Source organism: Capra hircus, chromosome 22 (genome assembly GCF_001704415.2).
Source record: "Capra hircus breed San Clemente chromosome 22, ASM170441v1, whole genome shotgun sequence".
In the NCBI taxonomy this organism is placed as follows: Eukaryota; Metazoa; Chordata; class Mammalia; order Artiodactyla; family Bovidae; genus Capra; species Capra hircus.
The window spans coordinates 35,100,096-35,115,626 of record NC_030829.1 but is presented as its reverse complement, the minus strand read 5'-3'; the positions used below and the strand labels follow the sequence as shown (position 1 = coordinate 35,115,626).

The 15,531-nt window shown below is 40.9% G+C and overlaps 1 protein-coding gene across 2 annotated transcripts in view; it reads left to right on the top strand.

The window, feature by feature from the left end:
- Window positions 1-15,531, top strand: part of SLC25A26 (solute carrier family 25 member 26) — a 142,732-nt gene that overhangs the window by 98,068 nt on the left and 29,133 nt on the right. For both annotated transcript variants that reach the window (XM_005695756.3, XM_018067000.1), the window contains exon 6: window positions 9,139-9,183. In XM_005695756.3, coding sequence (XP_005695813.1) covers window positions 9,139-9,183 — 45 coding nt within the window. The remainder of the gene's footprint in view (window positions 1-9,138; window positions 9,184-15,531) is intronic.

Here is a 15,531-nt window from a genome sequence, read left to right as displayed (position 1 = left end):
GTGTATGACTGTTTATTGACTGATGTTGGGTGTGCTGAGTCTCTTGCTGCACGCGCTTTGCCCTGGTTGTGGTAAGCAGGGGCTGCTCTAGTGGCAGCGCACACGCTTCCCATTGCGGCGGCGTCTCTTGTTGCCCAGCACGGGCTCTAGAGCGTGCAGGCTCCAGTAGCTGTGGCGTGGGGGCTCAGTGCTTGCGGTTCCTGCGCTCTGGAGCACAGGCTCAGTAGTTGCGGCACGACGGCTTAGGTGCCCCTCGGTACACGGGATCTTCCTGGAGCAGGGATCGACCAGCGTCTCCTGCATTGGCAGGCAGATTCTTTACCACTAATCCACCAGGGAAGCCCCTATGTGTATATATTTATATAAAGATGGATTTTATTGAACTTTCTTAAAAATAAATGGAAAACTTTAAAAAATATTTCTAATTTTATTTCTTAAGAGTCCCAACTAACAAAAATAGTTTTTTTTTTAATTGGTTACAACTAGTGTTTACTTGTGACCTTACATGTATATTCCATAAGTCAGACTTATATTGGTAATTCTTGATACCATAATTCTGCTGCATAAGTAATTGCTTGTAGATTGCTGGAAGCAGGATTAAATCTTAATGCAAATGTTAAACATTTGCTCAGAGTCTGTTAATGCTGACTGCTGTGTTAGAATTATTCACTGGATACGTGACAGCCAGCGTGATAATGTCATTTTCCTTTTTATTAACTTGTTAAATGATAGCTCATGGAAGATATCTTTGTGCTCTGATTTTCCTGAATGTTAACACTAGGCATTTATAAGGATGATTATGTTGATGAACGGTTAATATTGGACCTTAGCCTTCCATGTTGTTATTAGATATGTCCAGAAATTATATATTTACAATCTGTATGATATATCTAGAATCTCCTATGTATCAGAAATGAATGATTAAACAAAATCGTATCTTCTAAGGGAAGTAATTGGACATCAACTATCATGGGATAGTTAAATATTACAAAATACTATGCATTGATCAGAAATGATAATCATGGAGATTATATATTTACAATCTGTATGATATATCTAGAATCTCCTGTGTGTCAGAAATGAATGATTAAACAAAATAGTATCTTCTAAGGGAAGTAACTGGACATCAACTATTACAGGATAGTTAAATATTATAAAATACTATGCATTGATCAGAAATGATAATCATGGAGATATCTCCATGGAGACATTGTTTAGGGAAGAATTTAAATTTTGGAACTATATGTATACTACTGTTTAATTGAGGGAAAAAAAACCTTTGTTGAGATAAATGAGAAGCTGTATCCCACACTATTAATGTCACTTAGCTTTGGTTTAACTGGAGACGGGAAGCCCTTTTTGACTTTTAGTTCTAGGCTGCTTTAATTCTAGCATATGGATTTTGATAATGAGAAGTTAATTGTGCTTTGTGCTTCCATGTTGTGTGAAAGAATCTGCCTGCCAATGCAGGAGACACGGGTTTGATCCCTGGGTCGGGAAGGTCCCCTGAAGAAGGAAATGGCAACCCACTCCAGTATTCTGCCTGGGAAATCCCACAGACAGAGGAACCTGGTGGGCTACATTCCCATGGGGTTGCAAGAGTCAGACACGACTTAGTGACTAGACAACAGTTGTGCTTCACTTTATAGATTTTTTTTCACTTAATAAAAACTTAAGTCATACATAAGGTGAAGAAATAATATAATGAACCCAGAGTGCTCATCATCAGACTTTGACAGTTACCAGGAATCTGTCATTTTTATTCATCTCTTATCTCAACCCACTCTTCACTGCTATTGTATTTTTCATAGTGTATTTGTAGATGGCATTTGTATACGTTGAAATGCACACATCATAGATACGTACTTTCAAGAGAGGATATATTCATAATCCACAGCCTATTTGATATTGAATATTACCATATCTCTAGAATGTTTTCTGATATCCCATCCCAGTTATTCTTCCCATCAGGTTAGTTTTCCCTTTCCATAGAGCTTTCTATAAACAGAGCCTTGCAGTATAAATCCTTTTTGTGTGTCTGGCTTCTTTTCCTCAGCATAGCGTAGGTGAGAATCATCAGTGTTACAGCATGTATCAGGAGTTCTTTCCACTTTATTCCTAATATTTCATTGTTTGAATATACCACAATTTATATAGCTTTTTTTCCGTTGATGGTCGTTACCTATGTGATGAAGGCTACTTTGACATACATGTACCGATCTTACCACAGATATACATTGTTACTGTTCTTGAATAAATAACGTAGGAGTGGAATTTCTGGATCAAATAAAAGCTCAGCAAATTCCTTTTGAAAGGGACTGTCCCATTTTAAGTTCCCACTGGCAAAATATGAGAGTTGTGGTAGAGAAGCTGCCTGTCAGTGTAGGAGAGGCAAGAGATATGGGTTCCATCCCTGGGTTGGGAAGATCCCATGGACAGAGGAGCCTGGTGGGCTACAGTCCATGGGGTCGCAAAGAGTCAGACACGACTGAGCTACTGAGCTCACCCTACTGTTCTCCTTCCTGAGTCCCATAACTTTTAAACTAGTTTTTGTCTCTCTAAGTTTGCGTAGTCTAGCTATTTCATATAAATGGAATCATATACTATTTGTTCGTTGTTTCTGACTTGCTTCACTCCGCATGTTTTCAGGGTTCATCTATATTGTAGCATGTGTGTATCGGAACTTCATTCCTTTTTATGATGGAATAATATTCCATTGTATGGATAGATCACATTTTATTTATTGATTAATTTGTTGATGAACATTTGGGTTATTTGGTTATTGTCAATATTGCTGCAGTGAAGATTGTTGTACACATATCTGTTTAAGTCCCTGGTTTTGGCTATACCTTAGAGTGGAATTTCCAAGTTGTGTATTTAACATAGTTGGGGCAAACACTGGATTGTTTTCTCAATATGCTTTGATGAACGCTTCCTTGATGACTGATGATGTTGACTGTCTTTCCTGTGCTTATATTACTGAATTGTATAACTTTCTTGGTGAAATGCTTGTTCAAGTCTTCTGTCCATTGTAAAAAATTGGGTTTTTTTCTTTGTTTGTTTTCTTTGTCTATGTTGTTAAAGAAAGTTCTTTATTCTGAATAGAAGTTCTTTTTAAGGTATGTGTTTTGTGAATATTTTCTTTCATTCTGTGACTTGCCATTTTAGTAACCATATTATTTAAAAGTTTTGAAAAATGTTAAATTGTAATAAAATATACATACATGTCATTTTAACCATTTTGAAGCGTACAATTCAATTGTATTGTTTTCACATAGTTTTGCAGTTGTCTTCAAAACACTTCATTTTGCAAACCTGAAACTCTTTAATAATCATTAAACAACAACTCCCCTTTCCCATCTTATCCCAGTCACCCCCTGCTCCACCCCTGGCAGCCACCATTCTGCTTTGTCTGTCTGTGAATTTGACTGTGTTTGATGCCTCATGTAAGTGGGATCCTTCAGTATTTGTCTCCTTCTGACTGGCTTCTGTTACTTACTGTAATGTCTTCCAGTTCCATCTGTTCTGTAGCATGTCAGAATTACCTTCTTTTTAAGGCTGAGCAGTATTTTGTTGTTATGTATATGCCATATTTGGGTATCCTTTTGTCCGTAATTGGGCACTTGGGTTGCTTCCAGCTTTTTGCTGTTTCGAATAATGCTACTGTGAATATAAACGTACACTTCTCTTTCTGAGACTTTGCTATCACCTCTTTAGTGTATATACCCAGAAGCAGGCTTGCTGAATCACTTGGTGACGTTATTGTTAGTCTTTTCGGGACCCTCCGTACTGTTGTCCGAGTGACGGCACTGTTTTACATTCCTGCAGCCTGTGGATTCTGGTTTCCCCACATCCTGGTCCACACGTGTTTGCTTCCTTCCCTCTTTCCCTCTCTCCTGTTCCCTCTTTCTTTCATAGTAGTTTCATAATGAACGGTGTCATTTTGCTTTTTTTCTTTTCCCTAATGACTAGTAATGTTGAATATCTTTTCATATGCTTGTTGGCTGATTGTATATCTTTTTGTAGAAATGTCTAGTCAGATCCTTTGCCCATTTGAAAAATAGGATGTTTTGGTTCCTGTTGAGTTGTAGAAGTTGTTTATGTATTCTGCATATTAACCCGTTATTGGATTGATGATTTGAAAATATTTCCTCCCATTTCATAGGTTGCCTTTTCAAGCTGTTGATTTTGTCCTCTGATGTGAAATTTGAAATTTTAATGTAGTTGTTTGTCTAGTTTTGTCTGGTTTGTCTAGTTTTACTTCCGTTACCTGTGGATTGGTGTAATATTCAAGAAAGGATTGCCAAAGCTAATATCATTAAGGGTTTTCCCTCTTCTAGGAGTTTTATGGTTTTAGGTCCTACCTTTAGATCTTTTATTCTTTTTTTTTCCTTTGATTCATTTTGAGTTGCTTTTTGTATGTGGTGTAATGGAAGGCTCAAACTCGATTCCTTTGTATGTGTATATCCATTTTCCTAACATGTGTGTGTGTGTGTGTGTGTGTGCACGTGCGCGTGTGCACTCAGTTGTGTCCAACTGTTTGCAACACCTTTGCGATGCCATGGACTGTAGCCCACCAGGCTCCTCTGTCCATGGGGTTTCCCAGGCAAGAATAGTTGAATGACTTGCCACTTTCTCCTCTAGGAGACCTTCCTGGCCTAGGGATCAAACCCGTGTCTCTTGTATCTCCTTCACTGCAGGCAGACTCTTCACCACTGAGCCACCAGGGAAGTCTTTGAAGAAGTCGCCCTTCCCCGTTGAGCGGTGCTGGCCCTGTTGTTAGAGACCATCTGAGCACACAGGCAGGGGTAACTCGGGACTCTCCTCCTGTCCCACTGTCTGTGTCGTTGCCAGCACCGCACTGTCTCGCCTAGTGTGCATTTGTGCAAGTTTCAGCACTCTCAGTGCTCTTGCTCTGAGAGTAACTTCTACTTGAGAATCAAACTGCTCACTGTCCTCTCCTTCCCTAATTTAGATTTTGTTGCTCTTGTGTCCACTTAGTGCTGTATTTGGAAAGATATTTCCAGAATTTTAGTATGGTTTATAGACCTTAAGGGTGAGTCAGTTTTTTCTACTTTTAGGTTAATTTCCTTTATTAGGTATACATTCTGTTCTCTATATATAGTTGTGTGTAAGTGGATTATAGTTGCTAAATTAAAAAAAATCAATATATATTATTAGAATTCTTTGCTGGTATGTCAAATGCTGGCAGACCAGATTTGAATGAGTCTCTCTCTTTTTGTATAAAAGAATAGTAGTCACTTTGGGGAAAAATAGTTTCTGGTCTTCAGATTTGTTTGTCCTTGGTTACCACTGGGCTTGAGTGGAAAAAGCCAGAATATTTAATGGGAGAACTGGCCTTGTTATCTTTGCAACACTAGAATGGAAAACCTGAAATCAAACACAGAAATTTGGACACTGTCTTGCAACAGAAAGGAGACTCCCCTTTGGGTCACTTGTACAATCCATTGTGTTCTTTGCAGCTTACAATCAAGTCTTTTTTTTTTTTAACATGTTGATATTAATAATTTAGAATATTATTGAGATACAGAATTCTAGAGCCAATGAGTCTTTAGAAATCATATCCTCATATTCCTTCAGTTATATTGTAAATCACATTATTTGATCAGGACTATAGGGTTATAGGCATTTGTCAGCACTGATTGGCTTCAAGGATAATTCTAGTAGAAACACTTGGTAATAGGTAAAGTGTGCTCGTAATGTAATTTTTGTACCTTCTTTATTTCATTAGTAATGCCCAACACTTCCTTCCCCTGTTTACCATTCAGCTTTCACTTTCTCTGCTTCACATGAAATCCTTACATGCGCTCTTGTGTAGAATTATTGCTGTGTTTATTACCAGTGGAATCCATGGTGAATTCTAGCAGATTCCCCCCACCCTACATCTGCCTCTTTGATGGTAGTTGGGTTTACTGCTGCTCACTTATTAGTGCCCTGGGTCTTAACAGCCTTATTCAAACAAAACATCTTAAATGGAGGCATTAAAAAGGTCACAACAGTGAGCCGTTTTTGTAACTTTCGGTGCAATAAAATGGGTATGTGGTGTTTTGGAATACAAGACCTCTGAGTGCAGCTATTCATTTTCTTCATCTATAAAACAGTTTAGAATAACAGCTTACATCTGTTTACGGTTTAAAATTCCACGTTTTGAAGAAACATCGTTGTTTTGAAACTGCAAACCAGACCTGGGGAGGGAACCCGCGTTCTGCCCGGCCCATGTTCTGGAGCAGTTGGGAGTGTCTGAGCTGTGGAGCTGATCGCTGGCAGTACTGCTGTAACATGTGTGGAGCACATTTCATTATTTCCTCATATTGTAAATGACAAGACACATTCAATATGAATTTGACTTGAAGAATGTTTGAAACATTTTCACACATCAGGAGTTTATCTTATGAAGGGTATTTCGCTACCAGAAGTCACAGATACATTTAATTATTCAAGCATTTACAGCGCATTTAATTACCTGAGACTGTCAGTTAATCTTGTTTTAGAGTAAAGTTGGGATTTACTGTCGGCTGACTTTTTGAAGTAAACACTTTGTGGAATAGTTTTGGCCATTTCAAATGTGTGATTTCAGAATTACTTCTTTAAATCGAAGTAACAAATTAATGAATAACTCTTAGTAGAGAAAAATGGGCAAAATGTCCATCTGTAGTATTCAAAACCTGGCATTTTTCTTAAGTACCAAAAAAGTGCCAGTAACATGCAATGTAGTTTTATGGGTTAATTTTAATCAAGAAGTGAGGAAAGCTAGCATGGACCATTGCAATAAGTTATAAGGTGTTTTTCATCTTATAACTGTGACATATGTATGTTCTTGTTAAAGTATAATGTATTTACATTTGGGAGGAGACAGCACAAAGAAGAAAATTAAAATCATCTATAATCCCACTTTTCATACTCTTCATGGAGTTCTCAAGGCAAGAATACTGAAGTGGTTTGCCATTCATGAGAAGGGGGCGACAAAGAATGAGATGGTTGGGTGGCATCACGGACTCAATGGACATGAGTGTGAGCAAGCTCTGAGATAGTGATGGACAGGGAACCCTGGTGTGCTGCAATTCGTGGGGGTCACAGAGTCAGACAAGACTTAGCGACTGAACCAAAACAGTAATCCCACTAACTCTTAGTCCTCTTTGGCATTTTGTTACATACTATAAATTTTTAAAAATGGTAGTCCAGTGGTTTGCGCTCAACACTTCCACTGCAGGGGGCCCAGGTTTGATCCCTGGTTGGGGAACTGAGATCCCGCAAGTGTGCAGTACAGCCAAAAAAAAGAAAAAGAAAAGTACCGTCAGTTTCTTTGGGTTTTGATAATTTAATTGAAAATATAGCACTCAAGTCAGAATGGACAGTGTCAGATGCTTTAATGCTGGTAACAAAAACTCAACTGAATTTATCTCCTATTATGGTACTCTGATGTACAGGATGGGGTGCTGCTTAATTATGGAGATGACAGACTTCTCTGAGACTCTCAGTTTCTCAACTTAGTTCAGTGACACAGGCTTTCTTATCTTTATTGTTTTCCTCACTGCCATTTCCTACCTGAATGGACGGCCGACTGTCTGTCTGTGGACACTGTCAAGCCCAGGGCCATTCTTTCTTCAAGCAGAGGAAGAAGCTGATGCTAGACTCTTAATTTCTGATTAAATATAAATACTTTAGAAATAAGTTAGCACTCATAATTCATGGGAATAGAAATACTCATTAATCCCTTCAACACTGTGGTCTGCATACACACCCACACGGACATACACACAGCACAGGCACACGCACACACCCGCACACCCACCCCGTGCCTGTCGCGGCTGGTCAGAGTCCGCGCGCTCTGCACTGGCAGCTGACCTGGGTACAGAGCAGCAGTACTGGGCCGTAGTCTGCTTGAGCAGAATCGTCTCTTTCTCAGGACCAGTGCACAGTGTGTGCAGACTACCCAGGCTACTGGGGAGGGTCCCCTGGAGTTCAGGTATTTTTATTTTAGGAATTATGAAGGTGGGGTCCTTTTTTTTAGAATTTTAGAAGATTTAATTAAAAGCACATGGATTATACTGGAGGTGAGTTTATATGCAGATAAATCCAGTTTGGGTGTCTTTTAGGTAGACTAGTAGTCAGATGGTCTGGGCTTCTTGCTTCTTAACACTTTGTCTTTAGGCAAGTTAAACAGCATCTCTGAAACTCCATCCCTCATCTGTAAAATGGGGATGGTAATGATACCTGTCTCACAGGGTTGTTGTGAGGATTCAGTGAAATCAGAACTATGAAGTGCTGATGGACACCGTTCCTGGCATGTGAAACGTGCTTGGAAACATTCTAGCTTATCAGTACACATCTGATTGTAACTCTTTAAGTGCCATGATTGTCTTCATTGCTAGAGATGACTCTTGCCCCTGACGAAGCTTGAGACTAAATCAGGGTCGCAGGCCGCCTCTGCTCCTGTCTGCTCAGAGCCCTCACTCATCCAGCACGGAGAAGCGTTGCTTCCTTCCCACGCCTGGGCTCTGGCCCCAGATCCCTCTTCTCAGCTTCCCCCTGCAAGTGGCTCTGCCTGCCTCCTCTTCCCTCTCTGCTGCGCTGGCCCTCCATCCACTCTGCTTTCCTTCCTTCCGCCCCTCCATCCCTTCTCTCTCCCTCCTCCTCTTTTCCCCTCTCCCCTTTCTTTCCTGCTCTCCCCTCCTTTCCTCCACTCCTCCTGTCCTGCCTCAGCCCCATTCTCTTTCCCCCTCCCAGTTTCTCTCCAACCCTGACACCTGGCCTGCTGAGGAGTGGACAGCTAGAACTCTAAAGCAGAAAAATGTCATGTCTTTAAAGCTTTATTACCTGTGATGGAAAATATTTATTTTCTTGTTTATTTTTCAGTTGCCAGACTTTCATATTGCACTTCTATTTCAGTTTTAAGAGGCATCATTTTATATCCCTTGTGCTTAAAAAGTCAGTAGATTCTACAAGCAGTTACTGGTTAATTCTGTACTTAAAAATTTGTTTAATGGTAATTTTTTTATGTATATACATTTAAAATGAAATGATGTTTCTGAGTAATAATTATAAGTTCATATAGTCATGCTAAGCAAACTGATCTTTCTGGCCTAATTTATTTGGTTTTCTTTTTTTTCTCTTCAGATTCCTTTCTCACTGGTCCAGTTTCCCTTGTGGGAGTCCTTAAAAGTAAGTTTCCTGATCCTCATATAAAATCGCTGTCTAATTATAATAAATACCCACTAGTTTCAGCGTGGAATACTGGAATATTATGTTGATTATTGATTTAAAAACTCAAAATTATTGAGTTGGAAACACTTGGTGAGTGGGATTTACATGCCAGTAAACTTGTTTTGAACTTGTTCAGGTATCTCTGGTGTATGGGAAAGAAGCATATGGTAGGCATAACTGAAATCCTGAGATGTTCAGGCAAACTTGACTTTGCTGTGGGTTGTAGCTCCTTTGCTACCCAGTTAGTTTTATTTTAGTTCGCTGTGTGTGTGTAGAGGTTAAGGAATATCAGTAAGGGTAAATGGAAAAGGAAGGAAAGCCAGGCTCTGAATATTTATAGGCCTCGGAGGCCACGACCTCCCCGCCCCCCCCCCCCCCCCCCAATCTAGCGGTGGGCGGGAGGGGACGCAGCGGGGGCCCTGGCTTCTGCAGGTCCCTTCTGTCTTCCGTCTTCCGTGCTCACCAGGCTTAGGAACCCTCACTGGGGAGGAGCAGAGTGCAGGGAGTCAGCCGTGAGGAATGTCACGCGAGGTCTAAAAAAACCAGCTAAATGAATGTGTGAAAGCCGTTATTCAAAACATGAAGAGATGTTGTATTTGTTTTTCATCTTCTAGTGCAGTGATTTTGAAAATTGTGGGCCATGCTGTGACTTGTGTGCTTGTTTGCCAGCATTTTAAAGATAACAGTAAAATAGAAAATAATAGCATCTTGTGAGGTAAGGTTAATAAGTCTTATTTTGTCAAACTTCAGGGTTGCATGCGCATATATGCACACGTCTGTGCCCTGGGTTGCAATGTGAAATGTATTTTTCACTGTGGATAATGATCAAAAAAATTTGAAAGCCCTTGTGCAAATGAAAATGGTTTAGAAATGACCAAGCTGTAAAATGGCAAAGTACCTAGGTAGGCATTTGATAATCCAAAAATAAAGGAATAACTCTCATTCCCGTATAGCATTAAGAATCATGGCACGCTCAAAGAAAATGTCTTTGGAAGCGTAGCAGTTATTTGGACTCTGAAAAATAGTCTGTTAAGGTCATACACTAAGGATAATAAAATGAGACAAAACGTTACTCATAAAAAATAAGGTCTTCAGTATTTAGTATTGAGAAACACTTCTTATAAGTGGTCTGATTTTTAAGGAGTGATGCAGTTCGTTTAACGTGGGTTTTGGGGTCTTTCATGGTTGTTTGTTTTTGCTTTTACTGTTTTCTGTGTGGCACACGGGGAAAATGAATTTCTCTGGCAGTGTTTCCAGGCGTGATGTAACAGCCATCCAATGAGAAGGTCACATTCCATAAGCATAACAGCTCTCTTTTTTTGTGTGTGACAAAAGAACAACGAAGCAACAGCTGTCCCGAAAACAAGACTCACTTTATTAGTGTCTCAGTAACCAGCATTCACGTGGCTTCTGCACACTCGCTGACATCCCTAGGCCCGGTCTCTGCCTAGGAATGTTTGAGGCCCAAAGAGGGAAAACGCATGGGGCTTATTTCTTTTCAGTACTCAGGACATTTGTAGTATGGTAACTAGTTAAGAAATGTCTAGAATTTTTCAGAGTAATCATAGATTCCAATGTTGGGCTTTAATACTTTTCTTTGAGCCAGTGTTCAGATGCTAAGGTTTTTTTTTTTTTTTCAAGTCAGATGTATTAAGGTATAATCTTCATATAGGAAACCTCTGTAAGTATATGTTTTTATAGGTTTTGGCAAATGAGTACCTAAACATGATATAGAATATTTGTAGGTTTCTCTTTTCCAGAATCTCATATAAATAGAATCACACACTGTGTAGTATTTTGTGCCTAGCTTCTTTCATTTAATGTGATGCTTTTGAGATTCATTTCTGTTTCATCCCGTACTTGTAGTTTGCTCCTTTTCGACACTGAGTATACCTTGTATGCATATACTATAATTTGCTTAGCCAGTTACTAGTTGATACGCCTTTGAGTTGTTTTCAGTTTTTGATGATTATGGATGAAGCTGCTGTATATATTTGCATAAGGATATTTTTGTATGGACATATGTTTTTGTTTCTCTTGGTTAAGTACTGAGAAGTGTGATTGCTGGATCTTACAGAGAATATAAGGTTAAGTTATTAAGAAACAGTGTTTTCCACAGTGTTTTCCAAAGTAGCTGTCGCATTTTTCTAATAATGTATGAGAGTTCCTGTTGCTCTCCACCCATGCCATTGCTTATTATTAAAGTTTGGCCTTTCTGATAGTTGTGTACTGGTGTCTTTATGGCAGGTTTTTGTTTGTGTTTGTTTTTGATTGTTGCCACACTGCTCTGCATGCGGGGTCTTAGTTTCCTGACTAGGGATGGGCTCCATGCCCCCGTAGTGGAAGTGCAGAGCCCTACCCTCTGGACTGGTGGGGAATTCCTCGTTGCAGGTTTTGTTTATTTCGATTGGGCTGGAGCTTCGGTGTGCGGGGCGCCCCTTCACTGCGATGCAGGGGCTTCTCACCGTGGTGACTTCTCTGTGGAAGCACAGGCTCTCGGTGCACCAGCTTGAGTGGCTGCGGCACACGGGCTTAGCTGCCCGTTGGCTGTGTAATCTTCTCAGGTCAGGGATTGAACCTGTGTCCCCTGTGTTGGTGGACGATTCTTATCCACTGTGCCACCAAGGCGGTTCCCTCGTTGCAGTTTTGATTTGCATTTTTCTCAGGGCTAAATAATGTTCAGCATCTTCTCATATAATGTTTTTTTTTTTTTTTACATAGATATAATGTGAAATCATAGTGGTTTGTAAAAGTAGGTAATTTTTGGCATTCTTTTATTTTTGTATTGATGATTTTTATCAAGTAAAACTTGCTTCTGCAGCCATGGAGACACTGTATTATACGCAGGAGTTTCTTTCTGTTATGTTTAGGGAGAAATACTGCTCAGGAAGATTTTTCTCAGCAAGGACTTTGGCACATTGTGTGCACATTATGCTGTAAAGTAGTGGGAATCCGAGATAGGGTCTAGCCACCATCACCTTAAACTTACTCTGCCTAAAATTGATGGAATCACCTTCTAAAATCACTTCTCCCTATCTCCTAGATTTCTGTTAATCATACTGCTATTCTCCTGACCCCTCAGTCTCAAATCCCAGATTAAATCTGATTCTCGGGTTCCATATCACTCACCAAGTTGTGTTCACTAAGATTTTTTGGAACCTGTGGTATCCTTTGTTTTTATCAGATTCTTACTAATTTGTGCCTGAACTAAGTTAACACTCTGATCTATTCCACACACTGAATTTGTGTGATCTTCCTTAAACGTCTCTTTGAAGTTCCCAGGAATGTGTAACTTTCTAAAATTCTAAAACATGAAGTTGTTGGCACTCAAGGATATCCACCTTGTGTCCTTAATTGGTTTCTACAGCTCCCTTCCCCAGTAGTTTTTTTTTTTTTGCTCTTCCTCCCTTCCTTCCTTTCCTTCTAACCAGAATAGGCTCCGTACGTCCCTTTTCTTTGGCTTCTCTCTCAAATGCCTTTTCACAGATCAAATGCAAATGCGTCTTTTAAAGCCAGCTCAGTTTTTTTTCTCCGGCCTGAAGTCTTCAAGCCAGACCCTGAAGACTTATCCGTATATCTAACATCTGTCTGTATTGCTGACTGGTGTTTAATCACGTGCTGTGTTGTGTATAAAATGTCTCAGAGGTGAGCCATGGCGCCTTCTCATAAGGCCCCAGCCCCTTCCACGGATAGAAAAGTGACTGATGACCTTAGTGTACATGTATCGCCTGCCTCCTGTGAGCTCAACACTGTGCCCTTTCACAGTGGTTCAAGATGACTTAGGTGTGCCTGATGCCCTTGAGGAGCTTGTAGTCTGTCAGAGAAGTGCACACTCACAGATAACCCCGTGGTCAGGTGTCTGTGACTGACACCCACCAAAGGCAGTGTGGGGGGCAGCCCTTCTGACTCCCCGAATCATATCACTGCACTACCTCGTTTCTTAGATTTTCTTGATTTTTTTATAGTTCACATACTTACAGCAAAGATTTAGATGAAAGACTAAACAACATAAAGATGGATTTCCCTGGTGGTTCAGTGGTTAAGACTTCCGCTTCCAACGCAAGGGATGCAGGTTTGATCCCTGGTTGGCGAGCTAAGATCCCACGTGCCTTGTGGCCAAAAAAACAACAGAAAACAAGCAGTGCTGTAAGAAATTTAATAAAGACTTACAAAAAAAACAACCATAAAGAGAAGGGGAAGTAAAGGGGCTCAATCATCGTATCTAGAATCCCCGCACAAATAATTTTCCTTGAAGGTTTATGTTGACTTTGGAACTTTCTGGCAGCCCAACAGGAGAAGTGAGTTAGATGACATGGTTCTATTACCCAGCAAATGGCCAAAGCATGCCATTCTACCTTGTTTCTTGGCTTTGGATGCCATATCGGTGTTCCTTGCCAAAGCAGAAACTTGAGAATGACTCCGTGGTTCTCTCTTTCCGTCGCCATCCCAGCCCATCACCAACGCCGCTGTTGGGACCTAAGCCTCTAACTCACCTGCTGTCTGAACTGCTGCGTCGGCCTCTCCGAGGGTCTCCCTGATGGTATTCGTGCTTTTCTAAAATATCCTGTCTTCACAACAGCCAGGATGATCCTTTACAGAAATAGATCTTAGCACTCGCTGCTAAAAGCCTCCAGTGACAGCTCTTTGAAAGAAGAGTAAAATGCAGAGTCTCAGCTGTGGCTGGCAGGGTCCCACGTCCTCTGGGCCCCCTGCCTCGCTGACCTTCCCCCAGCACCCGCCTGCTGCGTGCCCTGCCTGCAGCCCCTCTGGCCTCCCTCTGCTCTGTCTGGGCTTGCCAGGCCGCGCCTCACCAGAGGGCCTTTATGTGTGTTGTGCTCTCTGCCAGAAGTGTTCGTTATTCATTCTCCACTTTGTTCCTGGGTGCCTACTGTGTGCCTAGGGCCTGGGGCCGTGGTGATCTGGAGGGCTGACAGAAATCCCTTCCCTCCTCACTCTGGCTCTTCACTGGGCTTTCTTGGTGTCCAAATCCTTCTCATTTCCTAGGTCTCAGATCATGTCACCTCAGAGAGGCTTTCCTTCCCTGTCCACCCATCTTTAAAGTCCCTGTCCACCCGTCTTTAAAATAGGACTTTCCCATCTTGCCTGCTCAGTAAACACAGCACCTGTTTATTTCCTTCTTGGCATTTTAAAATTTGTTTATAAGCGATGTTAAATGATGAGTTTATAAGTTTAATAGTTACGCACGTATAGTCGCTTGAATTCTTGTAAGAAACACATTGTGTGTAGAATAGATGTTACATGCCGGGGTGGGTGTGCTAAGCGGTATACTGTATACCCCTTAGCCTCTCATTCACATGACATACAGCTCAGGGAAACAGGGCTTGTCGTCATCCCCACTAACACAGAGAAACCAGGTCTCAGAGATTGTATTTCATCTCCCAAATCAGGTCCTTGGTTTTCCACCCAGCACCCTTTCACCATGTTAATATTGTGTCTATTACTACAATTACTAGTAGTCATTAATAGTCACGATAATTAGCATTTCTCGTAGTTACAGTGTGCCCAGCACTGTGGTAGCCACTTTCCATGGATTGTTGTTCAGTCGCGCAGTGGTGTCTGACTCTGCGACCCCATGGACTGCAGCACGCCAGGCTTTCCTGTCCTTCACCATCTCCCAGAGTTTGCTCAAACTCAAGTCCATTGAATCGGTTATTCCATCCAACCATCTCATCCTCTGTCAACCCCTTCTCCTCCTGCCTTCAATCTTTCCCAGCATCAGGGTCTTTTCTACTGAGTCAGCTCTCCGCATCAGGTGGCCAAAGTACTGGAGCTTCAGCATCAGTCTTTCCAGTGAATAGTCATGGTTGATCTCCTTTAGGATTGACTAGTTTGACCTCCTTGCTGTCCAGGGGACTCTCAAGAGTCTTTTCTAGCACCATGATGAATTTTGACATATTTTTCTATCCATGAAACTTTATAAGGAAAAAAATGAGCATATCCATTGCCCTCTCAGAATTTGCTCATGTTTCTCTGAAACCTCTTCCCACTTTTATTTTTCCCCTGCCCCATGGGCAGCGAACACTGATCTTCTCTGTGTCACTGCAGATTAGTTTGCTTTTTCTAGAGTTTTATAAAAATGGGATTGTATAGTATATAACGTTTTTTTTTTTTGGTTCTGCCGCATGGCTTGTGGGATTTGAAAGCATCAGTTCTTTGGTGCTCAGCTTTCTTTATGGTCCAACTCCCACATGCATACATGACTACTGGAGAAACTGTAGCTTTGACTATATATACCTTTGTCGGCCAAGTGATGTCTCTGCTTTTTAATATGCTGTCTAGGTTGGT